Source organism: Schistocerca serialis, chromosome 6 (genome assembly GCF_023864345.2).
Source record: "Schistocerca serialis cubense isolate TAMUIC-IGC-003099 chromosome 6, iqSchSeri2.2, whole genome shotgun sequence".
NCBI classification, from domain to species: domain Eukaryota; kingdom Metazoa; phylum Arthropoda; class Insecta; order Orthoptera; family Acrididae; genus Schistocerca; species Schistocerca serialis.
The window spans coordinates 360015223-360035257 of record NC_064643.1 but is presented as its reverse complement, the minus strand read 5'-3'; the positions used below and the strand labels follow the sequence as shown (position 1 = coordinate 360035257).

Sequence of the window (20035 nt, the reverse complement as noted above, 5' to 3'; positions counted from 1 at the left end):
ACAAATGTAAACTCCCTATGATAGCATCAAATGCATAAAAATGCTCAGAGATGGATCAAAAAAAGAAATAAATAATATTTGGCTAACGGATATTGAAGGTTTGAGATACAGCATAGAAAGTTTATTCATTGACATATCAGTGTGTCATATATGGCATTACGAACATAGCAGGAATCAGCCTAATATTATTTCTATGGTAGTGTAAGATGTTACAAATACCCATTACTGAATGTTTAGAATTATGGCTGGAGGTACATTTAAGGTAGAAAAATGTATCAAAATGTTAAACAAAAGATTAAATCAGTATTATCATGTTCTAACAATGCTTAAAAATTCATGTAGTACTGAAACAGTGTTATGCATCTAAGTTGGACTCATAAAAAGCATATAAAGATATGGCACAGTCTTGGGGGAATCCGCCTAGCTGAACTCTCATTAGCACTAGAAATGAGAGCAATAAAAATAATCAAAGGAACATATACAGAGAACCATATAAATATAGTTTCAAGGACTTTAAAAGTAATAACCTAACAGTTACATTCATGAAAGTGTATACTACTGAAGGTACACCAGGTATTCCCAGTGTTAAACAGTCAAGTCCAAACCATGAAACAAGAAACAAAGACAGTTTTCGTACACAAATATAAAGAAAAGCCATGTATCAACTCTGCACCATATTAGCCACGAATACTGTTAAGTGCATTACTGATGGAAATAATCATTTCAGAATTCCACATATTTAAAAAAGAATTAAAAATTGCTCATTAGTAGCAATTTTCCAGTACTGAATAATACATGGATCATCAGCAGTAAAAGCAGAAAGATATTTTTTCTTCATTGTAGTGAACTAGTGTATTTACATTAAAACTAATTATATCTGTAGCACATAAAACACTTTTTTTACTACGCTAATTTACAGTCTGGCTTGTTACGTCTGTGGTTTCATATAATTCATAATAATTTCTTACTAACAATTGTAAAATTGTTTCATATACTATTATCTATGACAAATCCTGTATCATTGTATACAAAGGTGATAATAAACTGTATTGATCGTCAAGTTTATCTTAGACATTTTGTTACCGGGAACATAGAAGAATTTTGGCTCTTGTGCTTCACCCATTCGTCCAACATTCACTAGAAAGTCATTTCCTCGAAAAGAATAAATGAGAGTAGAATATCCTCTAAGCAGTAAATTACATACAGTAGAACGCTCAAATATTTTATTTTTAACTACGGCGTTTCACATTTAGCGTTTTTACAGATTTCATGCGTGGTGTATTATTCGACACCCTTGTAAAAAATTTTGTAAAACGACCGTGTGCGCATTTACGAACAAATATTTAACTGATAAGAGCCTTTGTGGCCCTTAGAAACATATTCGACATATTAAATTTTCCTTGGTTGCATTATTCAGAAGTCTGAAGATCATAAAACGTGGTAAATGACGCATTATTCATTATCTTTTTTGGATTTAATTCATACCCGTCTACAGAAAGACAGTATTGTGAGCAGTATGCCTAGGTTTTTCCAGTATCTTATTAATTGTTCGTAAGTACATAGAAGACAAATGTCAAACAATATTACAGTGTTTTATTGAAGTGGGAATCTGTTCATTGCTTGCAGAAACGCAGATTTGAATGAAATTTTCTTCTGTGCTACGGGTCTATGCGCATGCGGAGACGCGCGTGGGGCCGGCTGAATGATACTTATAATTCCCGCCTATGTCTTTGAACGTACACAACGTCACGTCCGTGTAAAATGGTTGAAACAAATGGCATAGTGTAGAACGGTAGTACTTTCTAAAAGGTATATTAAATAATTCGTGGTGTTGTGTTTGCCGATAAGACATAGCTGGCTTGGAAATTTGTATGAGTTTAGAGTTAAGGTAAGTTTTAACTCATTTGTAACAGTTTGTTATGACAACCATTAGTTTACAGTACAGGTGAGTGACTTGCTGTCAGTTCACGGGTAAATACAGTAAGATAACAGCAACAGTAATGTTACGTTGACAGAAAGCGTTATAGACGCGCGAAGTGCAGAGAACATTAAACCGAAAGACTAGCTAATAATTATCTGCAGAAACAGTTATATTGAGGTTGCATTAGTTAATTCACTATTTTTTCGGGCTATTATGAGTTAGTCTCCTGTAATTGGATAATCTCTTTACAGGTTAGTGTTTTTGGCTACGCAAAAATACTTTAGCAGTAACAACAAATTGGGATTTACGAAAATAAACGGCAGAACTCATTATATTCTGTGAACTATTATATTTTGTTTAAATATGCGTTTTTCAGTAAAATACGTGAAATTCGTGGTTCATTTCACATATTTGGCTTCTATTCTTTTCCGTCACATTCTTTCGAATTTTTCATTTTGTCAACGTATTACTTGAAAATTCTTATGTTTGGAATCATAATCTGTTTATTTTGCTACGACTGCCACGTGTGTGATATGTCAACAGCAATCAAACACTGTAGCGTTTGCTCACAAAAATTGGTTTTGTTGTTCTGTTTGAATGACAAAGATGTTGTCATTACTTGGTGCTGGAATTAGTGTGATTTTGAATGAAAATTGAATGCTCCCTAAACCGTAAAAAACTTTCATATGAAGACTGATGAAGGAGCACATATGACAGCGTTTAGCAACTTGATTCCATTGCTGTTAAAAAGTAGTAAACGTTCAGTAGCCCAACATTTTGCAAGCTAGACAGAGTTCTTGTCTTTAGTGACCAATTAACGAAATAATGTTTTAACAGCAGAATGAGACACTACTGTGAATGAAAGAACTTACCAGAAATAGAATTAATATTTTTTGACGGTTGTGTATTCTGCCCATAGTCCCTGGCATCCTGTACTAGCTACTACATAATACCCTTCATTTTTGACCATACAGTTTTCCTTTGTACTGCATGTTCAAAAAATTACTTCTAGCCAAACATTGTTGGTGGCAGTTTGCACTCAAGTTGGGGCAGTTTATATGCCCATTCTCCATACAGTATCTTGTAAGGGATTCATTTTCTCACAGTCTGAATGTAGTTTGTAGTTACAATCTCCTGCTTCCTCAATACAGCACTTACTCCTTCATTCACAATTGCAGATTTCTTTTTTTTTTTCCAGATAATGAATTCTAACGTCCTTAACATCTAGAAGCAAATGTTATGCATGTTGTAAATCTACCAGATCATTATAGTTGGGATGTGATACAGCATAGGAACTACAGTCATGCTGTATTCATAATGTTATTGATGCTTAAAAAATAGATCTTACTGTGTAGACTATAGGTGTATAAAGTTGAAATTACAGTTTGTGTATAACAGAAAAAGACAATTGATAAATGTTCATGCTGTTGTTTATTGTGGATCATATTATTTAAAGCAGTATAGAAAGCTGCATCAAACCAATCTATGGCCTGAGGACTGAATCAATTCAGAAGAAACTCTTGGATTTTGAAATATGGAGCAAGGGGTTGAGAGGAACATTCATTACAAGTCATTGGTCTTCTCCAGTGACACAATGTTAATGGCTACCATCATGCCATCTTTTGGTGCAGATACTCACAGTTTTGATGTTAGTTCACAAAGACAACAAATGTTATAGAGACAAAAATTTGATTGTGGTGACACATTAATTGACCTATAGCTTTGTTTGAGGTCTAGAGTAGGTTGGAAAGTGATGGTTTAGTTGTTACAGAGTGATCTGTAGCTTAGAGTGTTCGAAAAAATTGCCAGTATCACATAGTCAATATATTTACGGTGTTGGTCATTTGTTTTCGCATGACACTGGTCAGAGCCAATGACTCTTATCGAACATTCCTCTGTATCCACGCAGGGGTGGTTATTGAAAAAGGATGTACAAGAGTGCTTTAATTTCATGTGGCTACTGATATAGATCTGTCATTGCCATTACACAACCCTTTTACATTTTGTGAATGGCTCGTGGACGTAACAGTTCACAGGAGACCACTCACTTCAGGTACTATGTTCTGAAAGGATGCATGTGTTTTCTGGCAAATTTTTATATAAGTTTAAACCTACTATGCATTTTTTGTGTACCAAATACATTAAGGCCTCTGCTCACAGGCCATGCCTAAACATGTACAATAGTTATGAGGCAATGTGCATGAAAGGTTTTGAAATAATTATCTATATTAATTTTCCAATTATTTTGCTAAAAAAAAAAGAGCATTATAGTAACCTTTGCTTCAATATATTTCCCAGGGTGTCATCATTGTGAAGAAATGGAGAGGCTGATCGAGTCACATATGTGCCCACTGTCATCAGGTATGTGGCTTCTTCCATCTTTGTACACATTGGGCAAGGAAATTTAATTATAGTTACATGCTGTGCTTTCAGCTATTACAGCTATAGTTGAACATTGATGACCAATCAGTCCCATTTGCTGCATTATCTTCAAAATTCAACATTTTGTATACTTAATACAAGTGTGCTTTATCATAATATGCCATAAACAAGTGAACCTAAGTTTACCAAGATTTTATGTGCCACACTGCAGATATCTGTTATCACAACCACAACCATTGTTTCATATTTACATTTTTACTCCTGCCAAACTTCAGAGAGGGGGAAATCGCTATCACATTCAAGCCCAGTTACTTAAAGCCTAGTTTACACGACTACATTGGGTTGCGCCATTCTTTGCATAGAATGAGTTGCAAGCAAGTGGTTTCGTATGACTGTAGACATGGCAACACCAGTATACACTTCAGTTTCGTCGTTTTGTGGGTCCCTGAGTCATGTCTGAAATGAAAGTTTTGGCAGCTGCACATCGCACTAGTTGTGATGGAGTTAAAGCTTGTTGCGTGGAATTGCTGCCAAACTTCAGAGAGGGGGAAATCACTATCACATTCAAGCCCAGTTACTTAAAGCCTAGTTTACACGACAACATTGGGTTGCGCCATTCTTTGCGTAGAATGAGTTGCAAGCAAGTGGTTTCATATGACTGTAGACACGGCAACACCAGTATACACTTCAGTTTCGTCGTTTTGTGGGTCCCTGAGTCATGTCTGAAATGAAAGTTTTGGCAGCTGCACATCGCACAAGTTGTGATGGAGTTAAAGCTTGTTGCGTGGAATTGCTGCATAAGAAAAAAATAAGAAACGTGTTTCGATTCATGACTGGATGAAGGAAAGAAGTCAGCTCGGTTGCTCAGCATCCTTGCTGAAATAATTTATAACGGAAGATCGAAGTAGTTCTTTTAATTATCTTAGAATGTCGACAAGAACTAATCATGCTTCTTCTAAATAGAATTAATTGTGCGATAGGGAATAAAGGTACTGTAATGCATGAAGCCCTGTCGCCAGAACTAAATTACATATCATATTGCCTACATTACAATCGAGAACACTCGGCGTGCTATAAGATGTGGTTTTAGTTGGTGATGACACTATTTCATTAACACCAATAATTATTAACATTAGCAACCATAATTATTCAAAGCAGGCCACATTAAGAAGAGAATGGTTTGCAAACTACTCTCTTGAAGATAGATCTGTACAGTGGCAATATTTCAAAATTCTAACATGTGAAAGGGGAGTACTGCAGCAACATTTTAAATAGATTAATATTGAATAAAAAATGCAGCTTCTTGAATTAGTATAGCCTTCCCTCCGGTAAACAATATTCCTTAAAGATTTGGCCAACTCGAACGATGGGATTTTAGTCTTGTAGATGAGAGCATTGCCACAGCTAGAATTACACTTGCATGTATTATTCTTAATTCAGCTGTGTGTGCGCTCCCAACTCAATAAATTTTGCCCTGCAGCTCAAACATTGTCAAACCATCTATGTTATGATCGCACATGATGGTCTCTGTGACAGCAATATGTTGCTTGTTTTTGTAATCGGCATCACTGAAATCCCACAAACACCTATGCAAAGCATAGATATCCAAAAAGCGAACATTATTGTCTGTTCCCCACTTCGTATTTTAGTTTGTCTACACTCTGTGAACACACATAATCTCAAAACTCGTGCAACTAATGTTTGCCAAAGTTGGAACACATCAAAAGTGTTTAGTTTCACAGAGTTGCGCAAATATGTGGCGCTCATGTACAGTGGCCGGTAGCGCAGTTGCCTGCAACCTAGTGTCATTGTGTGAACTAGGTTTAAAGTACACTTAATGGCATTGGTGACCCTTGTATTGAGTGCTGAAGTTCACAGTTAATTGATGTTGCTCATAGACAATGCAGTGATATTTACATCTCTTCTGTCCAAACCACTGTGGAGCGCATGGCACAGAATGCATACCATTTTACCAGTTATTATGGTTTTTCCTGTTCCATTCACGTATGGGCACAGGAAGAATGATTGTTTAAATGCTCATGCAAGCTGTAATTAATCTAGTCTTGCAAATCTTGACCTTACTGGCCCTATGGGAATGATACATAGGTGACTAGTATGTTTCTTAGTCTCATTTACAAACGGTTCTTGAAACTTTGTCAATAGGCTTTCTCAGGATGGTATAAATCTATCTTCAAGAGTCTGCCAGTTCAGTTTCTTCAACATTTCTGTGACACACACTTATGGGTCAAACAAACCTATGACAATTTATGCTGCCCTTCTCTGTATTCATTGAATATATCATATTTCAGCCACGTTCTTAGATGGTCTGCACAAGTGATTTTTAAGCAATCCCGTTTGTTGCCTGATTCTTTTTCCCCAATATTCCACCAATAAACCGAAGTCTACCACCTGCTTTAGCCACGACTGAGCCTGTGGGATATTTCCATTTCATATCTCTTTGAAACGTTACACCCAGGTATTTGTGCGAATTGACTGATTCCAACAATGACTCGTTGATATTGTAGTCATAGGATATTACTTTTTTCATTTTGTGGAGTGTAAAATTTTATATTTCTGAACAGTCAAACCAAACTGCCCGTCTTTGCAGCACTTTGAAATCTAATAAAGATTGGACTGAATATTTGTGTAGCTTCTTTCAGAGAGTACTTCATTATAGATAAGTGGATCATTGCAAAAAGTCTGAGGTTACTATTAATATTGTCTGCAATCTCATTAATACACAAAATGAACAGCGGGAGCCCAACACACTGCCTTGGGGCACACCTCAAGTTACTTCTACGTCTGTTAACGACTATCCGTCCAAGATACCATATTGTGTGCTCCCTACTAATAAACCCTCAGTCCGGTCACAAATTTCATATTTTATGCTGTATGATTGTGCATTTGATAATAATCATAGATATGGTTCTGAGTGAAATGCTTTTCAGAACTCGAGAAATACTGCATCTACCTGACTGCCTTTATGCAAAACTTGCAGTATGTCACATAGTCGATGTTTTTGGAATCCATACTGGTTAACATGGAGTAGATCATTTTGTTCAAGAAATCTCGTAATGTTTGAGCTCAGAATATATCCTAAGATTCTATAGAAAATTGATTTCAAGGATATTGGGCGGTAGTTTCGTAGATAACTTCTACTATCTCTCCTATAAATGGGTGTGACCTGTGCTTTCTTCCAGCTATTGGCCACTATAATAGGGCTAACTCAACCACAAATTACACTCCTGGAAATTGAAATAAGAACACCGTGAATTCATTGTCCCAGGAAGGGGAAACTTTATTGACACATTCCTGGGGTCAGATACATCACATGATCACACTGACAGAACCACAGGCACATAGACAAAGGCAACAGAGCATGCACAATGTCGGCACTAGTACAGTGTATATCCACCTTTCGCAGCAATGCAGGCTGCTATTCTCTCATGGAGACGATCGTAGAGATGCTGGATGTAGTCCTGTGGAACGGCTTGCCATGCCATTTCCACCTGGCGCCTCAGTTGGACCAGCGTTCGTGCTGGACGTGCAGACCGCGTGAGATGACGCTTCATCCAGTCCCAAACATGCTCAATGGGGGACAGATCCGGAGATCTTGCTGGCCAGGGTAGTTGACTTACACCTTCTAGAGCACGTTGGGTGGCACGGGATACATGCGGACGTGCATTGTCCTGTTGGAACAGCTAGTTCCCTTGCCGGTCTAGGAATGGTAGAACGATGGGTTCGATGACGGTTTGGATGTACCGTGCACTATTCAGTGTCCCCTCGACGATCACCAGTGGTGTACGGCCAGTGTAGGAGATCGCTCCCCACACCATGATGCCGGGTGTTGGCCCTGTGTGCCTCGGTCGTATGCAGTCCTGATTGTGGCGCTCACCTGCACGGCGCCAAACATGCATACGACCATCATTGGCACCAAGGCAGAAGCGACTCTCATCGCTGAAGACGACACGTCTCCATTCGTCCCTCCATTCACGCCTGTCGCGACACCACTGGAGGCGGGCTGCACGATGTTGGGGAGTGAGCGGAAGACGGCCTAACGGTGTGCGGGACCGTAGCCCAGCTTCATGGAGACGGTTGCGAATGGTCCTCGCCGATACCCCAGGAGCAACAGTGTCCCTAATTTGCTGGGAAGTGGCGGTGCGGTCCCCTACGGCACTGCGTAGGATCCTACGGTCTTGGCGTGCATCCGTGCGTCGCTGCGGTCCGGTCCCAGGTCGACCGGCACGTGCACCTTCCGCCGACCACTGGCGACAACATCGATGTACTGTGGAGACCTCACGCCCCACGTGTTGAGCAATTCAGCGGTACATCCACCCGGCCTCCCGTATGCCCACTATACGCCCTCGCTCAAAGTCCGTCAACTGCACATACGGTTCACGTCCACGCTGTCGCGGCATGCTACCAGTGTTAAAGACTGCGATGGAGCTCCGTATGCCACGGCAAACTGGCTGACACTGACGGCGGCGGTGCACAAATGCTGCGCAGCTAGCGCCATTCGACGGCCAACACCGCGGTTCCTGGTGTGTCCGCTGTGCCGTGCGTGTGATCATTGCTTGTACAGCCCTCTCGCAGTGTCCGGAGCAAGTATGGTGGGTCTGACACACCGGTGTCAATGTGTTCTTTTTTCCATTTCCAGGAGTGTATGTATAGAAATAGGGAGGTTTGTTTAATTTTAACCATGTCGGCTATTTCTCAATGCCACTGAAGCTAACACTTGTTTCATCCATCTTTTCAGTAGGAAGAGGATTAAATTGAGACAATTATCTTGGGCTTTCTGTTGTAAAGGAACATTTGAAAATCGATTTGAGCATTTCTGTGTTTGCGTTGATGCCCTCAATTCTTGTCTCATTGGCAAGTAACTGGCCAGTAACTTAGGTGCCACAAACAGCCTTTGTACACAACCAGAATTTCTTTGGGTTTTCTGAAAGACCATTTGACGATATTCTGCTATGGTAGTCATTGGAGGCTCCTCACATTGCTCTCTCGACACCCAAATGTGTTTCATTTAGCATATATCTATCTGTACTGCTATGCTTTGTTGTACATCTATTATGCAGTAGTCTCTGCTTCTTTGCAGTGAATGTATGCCATGGAGGGTTTCTCTCATAAACTGTTCTACTGGGTATGTATGTATCCATTGCATGGTCAACTATTGTTTTAAACTTGAGCCATAGTTCTTCTACATGCTTCAGTCCTCTGCTAAAAGTTTGAAATTCCTCAGTGAGATATGACAGTACCACTTTTTTATCTAGTTTACTGAACATACATATATATCTTTTTACTTGTTTTAGTCACCCTTTGTGCTTTGGTAATCATCCTGCCACTACTGCCGCATAGTCACTGGTGCCACTTTTGATGTGGACATCCTCAAGGAGGCCAGGTCAGTTGGCGACATTAGATCTAATATATTTCTATTATGAATTGGGCTACGAGCTATATATCCAAGTAGATTTCAGAGAACAGCAGTTAGTAATGTTACACTGAATGTCTTGTCATGCCTGCCGGTAACAAAACTGTAATTTTCACACTTGATTGTTTCCACCGATTAGTACAGAATGATTGGGAAACTTAATGTGCAAATAAACTGAGATTCTCTCTGCAGTTACTGATGTGGTTATTATGGCTTTTAAGGTTGGTTCCTGATTTACGTGTCTATTAGTGAATGGAAAATACTAGATGTGCTGATGGACTAACCTGTAGCGAAGCACAGGTTAGATTGGAATGTTCCAGTTTGCTTGTGAGTTGACAAAGTCAGCATATCTCAGCACAAAAATACGATTGCTGTAATAGATGGATGTGTAGTGTAGCCCAGGATGTATGTTCATCATTGCAATAACCAATTTTTTATCTCATTTCCGATTTTGCCAAAAATTGCAACAAAGCGATTAAATTCTAACTTAATAGTCAAAAACTTTTATTTGTGAACATGCATTCTAATTCGCCACCGACAAGTCTCACTACTTATCGTATTCAGTTCTCACCGTTCATCACACAAGTCATTACCAACATTGGCATTCAAAGGACCAGATGCCACCACAATAACTGTACTTTTGCCAAGCTGGTTTATTGTTAGCTGTTTCTGTTTTTTGCTTAAAAAGATCACTAATATTTTTGTGACATGTTTTGAATGTCTTATAGGTTTAGAATAAATTAAACTAAGATAAATGGTCTGCACTGACAGTTTGTCCCCCTTTTTGGCTTTCTGATGATACGTTCAGAGTACTTTTGTGATTCTGCCATACAGTCCATAGACTTTGTACATTTTTGCACTACAGGGAAAGATTGTGCTTAACCAGGGAGACAGGTGACTATTGTTCTTTGATTCATCCTCACAGGATGATTTTTTTTTTTTTTTTTTTTTTTTTTTAAATGAGCTATATTTTTGCTGCTTGTGTACTACACATATTGGAGAACAACTTAGAGAAGGCAAGAAGAACTAATAATTTTCTGAGTAAGGCATGATGGGTGGCTGAAAAGCATGTGTGCAGTTATACGGAAATAGAGATAGGAAATGATTATCTTTTGGCAGTCAGGTACAGAAGGCTGCGAAAATATCTGCATATTAGCAAATACAGGTACTGAGTGCTGTCTGCCTTACTTTATATTTGTATTGTATTTTTTTGGAACACAATTTTTCGTTTTGAGTCCCTTTTGTTTTATTAGTATGAGTAGCCAACTTTGTCATGAGGTGATAGGTGTCTGTGGCTGTTGCATCTTATCATCTACCAGATGTTGTTTTACTGCATTGGTGGATTATAAGCTTTCGTTGTGTTTACAATACATTAGAAAATACGAATAATGCTTACTTCGTGGCAGATTAGAGATCATTTCAAACTGCAAAAATGTAATAATGGAAGGCCATTGTTGTTTGAAAACAAACTGTCTCTCTTCAACATTTTTGCAACTGCTATCGTTGTACTTTGCTTGTGTGAGCAACTATCGTAGATAGTGTGATTGATTGGTATACACCTAGTGTGTAGCAATTGCTTCATTTTGTGACCACTCAAGCTTGAAATTTAGATGATGGTGCTCTTTGCACTATTGAGGATAAGTTTTTCATGGCAAAGCTATTTTTTGTGGTTTGACCTATTTTGATTATCTGATCTTTATTCTAGTTAATGTTAGAATTTCACTGAATGCAGTTTTTGCATTGATTGTGAATGAATGTTCTAATGTACTGTGAATATCTCCATGAGACATTTTCAGATTTATTTGCAGTTAAGCACACTTAATTTTATTTGAAAATGTATTAACCAGAATGTGGGCAGCATGGTGGCTTATTATATTTTATCATAAATGGCTGCAGTTATTAACAACACTAATTCTTGTTGTCTGTCTATAGTGCTCTACTAAATTCCATCAATATTTCCTGTTGCGCGTTTAAACCATGGGCAATCTATTAGTAATGAGAGAGAAGAGAAAGGGCAGAATGGAACAAGAAATATCTGTCACAGTGTCATGTCCAAAATGCTTTAGGTGACCCATAAACAAAGCTAGGTAGGATAATGAAGGTGCACACCTTTGAAAAAGAAAGTAATATTTGTAATTTTGGGTGTACTAGCTTTAGATGATAACTGTCTGGAAAAATGAGCTTTGAACTGTGAATTATTTGTGCATGAATTGGATTAACATGGAGAGAAAAAGTATGTAGTTCAAATGAATATATAATTTGGGTGCAATGAATTTAATTACCTTAGACAATTTGGTTGATGGAAGGTTAATTATCAATTAAATTTGATTTTGGGTCACAGTTAGTTATTATGATAACTTGTCAAATCACAAAAACAGCTTCTTGCATGCCTGTAATAACTTCCATTGAAAATTGTACAACCTGTATTTGTCAATTTCTATTACCCCTGCTTATTACTTGCTGTCTTCTTTCACTGTGCAAGATGGCTGATGATTTTATGCACTGGAATTATAGTGGAAGTAACATGATGCATCTTAAATGGGATCAAGGAATTGTCAGTTTGGTAACTGACAGAAATGTGTGTGTGTTTGGGTGGAGGTGGGGGGGGGGGGGGGGATATGGTAGATGTAGATGAAGATGTCCATACAGTAAACAGGTTCAAATTGATGTCTGCTGCAGTAGTTAATCAGAGATGAAGAGGCCTTGTACAGAGCAAATGAACATGGAGAGCTGCATCGGAACAATCTCCACTCTGAAGATCATAACAGTGCCATTTTGGAAATCTTCTGATCCATTCAAATGTAGGGTTTCATTACTCTCCTATGTCACTCAAGTGAAAATTTAAATCTTTCCTTAACACCACAATGATCAATTGACTTCTGGATTTTCCAAGTGACCAACTGCTCATTCTGTATGCACTTACCTATTTAAAGTGAGACTGAAGTTAAAAACTGTACTTCAGTTTGATCTGTTTAGTCTCAGTCAACAAATTTATGATATGCGTCGCAGGGCTATTACACAAAATTTGCTTGTAAGCAGCAACTTATAAAAGAAATTAGTTTGTAACCCTTCTTTTTCTTTGGGACGTATGGGCCTGTCATGCGTGCTTCTATGCTCCACAAGCCACGGTATGGAGCACAGTGAAGTGTACTTCATACCAGTATAACATGTACACATTAGTCTGAATTTAGTAAATGCATAAACTGTGGCAGGAGTGACATGATGTGGAAAGTATAGATACGACAACATATTCTTTTCAGTACAATATTTAAAAGATTAAGCAGAGGTTTTTATGCCCAAAGTCTTGGGCCTTTTCTGAGGAAGAAGAGTCTGAAACATTCAGAGGTAAGGAAGGAAGGTTACAGTTTACTTTACCATCAACACTCAGTTCCTTAGAGGTAGAGCACTAACACAGTTTGGTCAAGGATGGAGAAAAAAATTCTCTCTGCTCTATTCAAAGGAACTGTGATGGCATTCAAAGGAAATTATATAGTGAAGCCCTAGATTCTGGTAATTTATGGGATGGGAATTTGAGCCCTGGTTCCCTTAAAAACAGTTCATTGCCTAAAAAACTGTGTAATTTGTTTGGTTTCTGCAGAGTTGTTAAGCAGTTAGTCCTCTGTCATACATCTGAATTTCAAACTACTGTTTCAGCAGTTCATCAACATTGGGAAAAGTACATTTCATACCATATGTAGTACTACTGGTAACATATTTTAAGTTAAAAAAACTAAATCTAGTTCCAGAACACCCTATCTTCATGAGGTCTGAATGACCTGCCCTTCCCTATGAACCTTCCCCCTTGTATTCATCTTTATTTTCTGGGGAGGTAACTAGAAGATTTTTGACTTTTGTGTGGCGTGGAGACTTCGTGATAGAAGTCCAGACTACAGAGCCAAATGTCTCTGGTTCAAACCCCAGTTAGTCCTACTGTTTTGTCAAAACAGAATTGTGCCCATCACCTTCCAACTGTGGTGGAGATATCGTGCACCATTTAATGACAGTAGACAAGTGTGATCAGTCTGTTTTTTGAAATGTTCATGTATGTAATTGTATTTTCGTAGTTGTCTTTGACCTTGATATTTATTGATAGTAAAAAGTGCATGCACGTTCTTTAAGTCCACGTCTGAAGATTTCAGGCAGGAATGTAGATGCTTGAATAGCATCTGAAGTCAGACAGATGGAAGAAAGGTTGATAAATTGAATTTTTATTTAAAATCTGTTAAATGAGAGTATGTGCCAGTAACAGCAGATTCTATTAATGATTTGCATGAAGTCAGTTGTCTATGAAATGTCAGACCCATTACAATTTCAGAACACTTTTAAGTTGCATATAAGCTAATATGTTATTCCATAATTTTTTATGTTCAAAATACTGTCTTGAAATAGTTTCATTACATGAGAAATTTAATAAAATGAAACAAAACATCATAATCACTCAGAACCAGCCACAGATTTTTTGCAGTTTCGGGAACAGCGAGTAAAATGTTTTGTTTCAGACATGAAATTAGTAGCTCACATTTCAATTTGAATGACTAGTTCCCATAAAATGTTTCAGAAATGAGATCAGTAGCTCACACTTGGATATGAATGACCAGTTTCCATGTAATGAAGTGCCACTGCCAGCCTTCATCACTGTAGAAATTCCATTACAATTGATCTAGGGATATTCACTATTAGTTTTTTAACCAGAATACCAAAATTTGCTGTGCCATTTAATTGCAAGCACATTATTGGTGTTTAACCCCTCAGTTCCCATGGATTCCCATTAGAGCATGGCAGAGAGGTGTGAACACATATTAACACTCCTGATGTTCTTGGGTAGTACAATATGTAAGAGGAACTAAAACTCTTGGAGTGATAGTGCTGATCGGCATGATGAAATTATAACTTTTGGGATGGGGTATTGTTTGGGCTGTGCAGAGAAATTTCTTTTTGGGTAGTGGACTATGGAATCAAAGAGAACCTCATTGCACCTGAAATGACAGATTGTTTGATGACTTGAGCAGTTTATTCTCACTAATACTGCTGTGTAAGAAGGGAATTGTTGGAAGTCCCTTCCCAAGAGGACATCGAGAATAAGTATCTGTTAGAAGAGTTGCATTTGCGATGGTCTGTGACAAACATAACTGCTTTTCTTTGCTGCATACAGTTAGGCAGCACAATGTAAACAGCTGACACGTTACACAGTGTTTGAAAGGGAATGCATCGACATCGATGACAGTTGACCAGGGCTGCACTTGCACTGCAACAGTTAAAACAGTAACTGTCTTTGTTGTAACACTGTAATGTGAGCCCTCTTGTTAAAGACATATGTGTAATTATTTTGCATGGGCTTACATGGCTGAATGTTTCACTAGACAGCTGATACAAATTAAGGTAGCATTTACCTCTCAAATCCTGCACTCCCAAGTACCAAATGCCCAGTGAAATGTTTTGCATTTCCTTCTGCAGCATTGCTAAGGCATAAAAGACAAGTTAATGAAACTTAGGATTTTGAAGTGATTTCTTTTTCGCAGAATGCCAATTTCTTGCAGATCTCATTTCATCCAAACGAGAACCTATAAGTTTTTACTTCCTGTCATCTCACAGAGATTCTTGAATTCATAAAGCTTTGGGAAACTGTACTGGTCTAATTTCATTCATTATGTACTAGATGTCCTATGATCCACAGCCTCTGATAGGTAGTTGACTCGTGAAATCGTAGCAAAGTTGAGGGACCATCACGAGCATTTTAGTGGAAAATTCTGGCTTTGCTCAGTATTGGAAGTGATGTTTAAGCCTTGACGGTCAGTTATCAAGTGCTAATGTGCTGCAGTACACTGGAAAAATCGTACTAAAATTACACAATTTCTCTTCGAATGCAGAATGGAAATTGCACTAAAATTACACCGTTTCTCTTCGGATGCTTGCCGGTACGCAAATAAAATGGACAAAAACATGTTTTGTAATGCTCTCTCCATGATAAACAGAAACACGTATCGAGTGCTAAAGTGATGGTCAGCCACACTATGATCAACTCAGAGAAGGGAGGCAGCTGCCTGTTTTTATCTGCGTGCTCTGATGGGGCACCATCCTTTCTGGCACTGAGTCCTACTTTGCTCACAGCACGTGGTCAATATTTTTCTAAGAAAGTGGGTGTAAGATATTGTGCAAGCTTAGGGTATGAGAGATTTTTGAGTAGTAGTTCTGGTGATGGCATTGTGAGAGAGTGATCAAGCGCACTGACCGACAGTTTGTTGGTTCAGGTTCAGTTCCTGCTGCTACCATATTTTTGTCACTTTATTTTATTGCTCGCTTTGTTAAATGATTAATTATAAAATTTGACTATGTTTAAGCAACTTAATTTTTATATGTAAACTTAATATGTCCAATTTAGTTACCATTACTACCCTTGTAAGTCAGAAGTCTAGGCCACCACATTGTAGCACATTGGTAAAATTTTGTAAGAGATGCCACTGTGTTTGACACAACTTAGTTATGAAGACATAAATAGTTTCACTGGTATCCATTGTAGGAACTAATCAGTTAGCCAGTAAGATTATATTAAGCTTTCACTTTCATTCCAGGCCTGATTGTCAAAAGTATTTGAATGAAATAAAAGTAAAACTTGTTTCGTCATTACATTTTTATCTTCCATTTGCCTAACAGATATTTTTAAAACTGAAATACTGATTTTTGCATAGACATTAATACATTGTGGTGACGGAAGTCATGGGATACCGCTTAATATTGTGTCGGACCTCATTTTGCCCGATGTAGTGCAGAAACTCGACGTGGTATGGACTCGACAAGTCATTTGAAGTCCCTTGATGAAATATTGAGCCTTGCTGCATCTACAGCCATCCATAATTGCAAAAGCATTGCCGGTGCTTGTGCACAAACAGTTCCATAAATGTTCTATGGGATTCATGTCAGGTGATCTGGGTGGCTAAATCATTCACTCAAATTTCCAGAATGTTCTTCAAACCAATCACGAACAGTTGTGGCTCGGTGACCTTATTTAGTGCCATCCATGAAAGTTCCATTGTTGTCAGGGAGCACGAACTCCATGAATGACCGAACATAACCATTTCTAGTCAATGATTGGTTCAGTTGGACCAGAGAACCTAGTCCATTCCATGTAAACACAGCTCACACCATTTGGAGCCATCACCAGCTTGCAGTGCCCTGTTGACAACTTGGGCTCGTGACATTATGGGGTCTGCACTATACTCGAAGGCTACCATCAGCTGTTACTGACCAAAATGGGGACTCATCTGACCAGGCCACGGTTTTTGCAGTCCTTTATAGAGTCTAACCGAAATGGTCGCAGGATGTGATGTCCAACGTATACGTTCGCTGTACGTTGCACATTGATTTCTGCGGTTATTTCACGCAATGTTGCTTGTCTGTTACCACTGACAACACTATGCGAACGCCGCCGCTCTCAGAGTTGGAAGAGTAGTGGAAGGGAATGTTTAGTGTCTTGAAAAGAGGCAATAACATGAATATCAACAAACACAAAGTATGGATAATTGAATATTGCCACGTCAGGCATGTCGAAGGTATTAGGTTAGGAAATGAGACATGAAAAGTAGAAGATGAATTTTGTTAAAAACCAGAATAACTGATGATGGTAGAAGTAGAGAGGATGTAAAATAGAGTGGCTGTAGCAAGAAAAGCATAACGGAAAAGGAAAATTTGTGAACATGTAATACAGATTTGTTTGGAAGTCTATTGTGAAGGCATTTGTATGGAGTATGGCCTTCTATGAAGTGAAACGTAGTCAATAGATAGTCCAGGAAACAAGAGAATAGACGCTTTCCATATGTGGTTCAGCTAGAAATAATAACTAATGATGAGATACTGAACTGAAATGGGGAAAAATGAAATTTATGGCACAGCTTGACTAACAGAAGGGATCGGTCGGTGAGACACACCCTGTGGTATCAAAATATTGCCAGTTCGTTTATGCGGGAAAGTGTGAAGGTAATAATTGTAGAAGAAGAACCAAGGAGTAAATACAGTAAGTAGATTCAAATGAATTAAGGTTGCAGTAGTCATTCGGAGATGTAGAGGCTTGCACGGAATAGCCTAGGGTGGAGAGCTACAAGCCAGTCTTCTGACTGAAGACTTTAACAACAACAACCTGCCATTCGAACCAGTCTGTTCGTTTATTCTGGCATCTGTTTAACAGATAAAATAATGCTCTTGTTGTTTCTTTGTTACATTATAGCTAATTCCAGCCCTATGTGACGCAGCAATGACATTTCCACAGTGTCTATATTTCTTTTAATGTTCACAGTATCGATGAAGCAACTGCTTAATAGAACAATCATGAGGGAATGCTTAAAATTTCTCCAGGTTGCGTTCGTATGCTTTTATGATTAGCTCACTCAACATCGAAGTTATTAGCACGTTTACGAAAGAGCCCTTCATGGCATCTGGCGCAAATACGGTCATAACATCCAGGATTCGTCTCTCTCCTTACTGAACTAGAGGAAGGAAGTGTCATTCTTCTGGGAATCCAGGCAAAAGCGGCCATCGGTTTAGCAGCAAAGGTTTCCTGCATGAGGAATGCTATGGCACTGTTCCATTACCGTTCATTTAGCCAACGCTCTTTTGAAGCTCAGAATAAGTGTGTCAGTTGGTTTATGCACACAGGTGAAATGCATGATAAGGTTTATTCAGCCTGACATCGAAGTTAACAGATCGCCGGCAGCTTACCTTATCTGCCCGTCCGTTTCTTGCATCAGTGTACTAATTACTGTAGTTACTTACCACATGTTTTTGCTCGCTTATAACTGCATACTGCATCGAGTAATAAGAGGGTGATTCAAATGAAAATCTTAAAAGTACTATAATATTTTAAATTGTGACAGTGAACAAAAACTTACGTATCATTTTTCAACGTAGTCTCCGTGACATTGAATGCGCGTATTCTACCGCTTCAGAAGTGCATAGATATTACAGATGAAAGAATTCTTTTGGTCGTGTGTGTAGTCAGTTGTGCACCACGGTTTTCACCTCCTCGTCGCTTTTGTAATGCGTACCTTCTTCGCTTCTTTGAGTGCACTGAACAGATAGTCACGAGGAGCGAGGTCTGGTATAGGAGGAGGTTGTAACAGACTTGCAAATTTAATATCCTGACTAGTGTTAACTGTCTTACGGGCTGTACGCGGTCGGGAGTTGTCATGCTGTAGCAGTACTCCTGATTTCAGGAGTCCTAGTCGTTTACTCCTGATTGCGGGGCGAAGTTCATTTTTCAGCACGTCTTAATAAAAAGTACTGGTTACCGTTACTCTCCTATCTATATAATGTTCCAAAATTACTCCATTCGCATCCCAGAAGAGAATGAGGGTGACTTTTCCAGCGACTGTTGAGTGCGGAACTTTCTTGGTTTCGGCGATGAGCTGTGGCGCCATTCCTTGCTTTACCTTTTCATTTCTGGTTGGTGATAGTGGACCCAAGTCTCATCGCTTGTAGTAATTTTTCCCAGAAATGCATCATCTTCGACATGGAAACGATGCAAAAGTTCTTCACTGGTATCGACACGACGGGTTTTCATTCAACGGTCAACTGACGTCGCACCCATCTTACAGACATCTTATTGAAGTGCAGTATATAGTGAACAGTATTCTGCGCTGAATCAGTACTAATCTTCAAACTTGTGGCTAATTACTGACCGCGGCGGTCGGTGGAACGACGACGTAGAATAACACGGCCGTCAAATGTTTCTGGAGGGCGTTGCGTCTGTCGGAGAGTAGCAATAATTTGTAAGCACAAAGACTGATTCTTGTTGTCGTTGTGGTCTTCAGTCCTGAGACTGGTTTGATGCAGCTCTCCATGCTACTCTATCCTGTGCAAGCTTCTTCATCTACCAGTACTTACTGCAGCCTACACCCTTCTGAATCTGCTTAGTGTATTCATCTCTTGGTCTCCCTCTACGATTTTTACCCTCCACGCTGCCCTCCAATACTAAATTGGTGATCCCTTGATGCCCCAGAACATCTCGTACCAACCGGTCCCTTCTCCTAGTCAAGTTGTGTCACAAACTCCTCTTCTCCCCAATCCTATTCAATACCTCCTCATTAGTTATGTGATCTACCCATCTAATCTTCAGCATTCTTCTGTAGCACCACATTTCGAAAGCTTCTATTCTCTTCTTGTCCAAACTAGTTATTGTCCATGTTTCACTTCCATACATGGCTACACTCCATACAAATACTCTCGGAAACGACTTCCTGACACATCTATACTCGATGTTAACAAATTTCTCTTCTTCAGAAACGCTTTCCTTGCCATTGCCAGTCTACATT

At 38.9% G+C, this 20035-nt stretch overlaps 1 protein-coding gene across 1 annotated transcript in view; it reads left to right on the top strand.

The window, feature by feature from the left end:
* Window positions 1-1764: 1764 nt before the first annotated feature.
* Window positions 1765-20035, top strand: part of LOC126484567 (rho guanine nucleotide exchange factor 18) — a 637896-nt gene continuing 619625 nt past the window's right edge. The window contains exons 1-2 of the mRNA XM_050108129.1: window positions 1765-1888; window positions 4220-4282. Of these exons, the coding sequence (XP_049964086.1) occupies window positions 4240-4282 (43 nt within the window). The 5' untranslated portion in view covers window positions 1765-1888; window positions 4220-4239. The remainder of the gene's footprint in view (window positions 1889-4219; window positions 4283-20035) is intronic.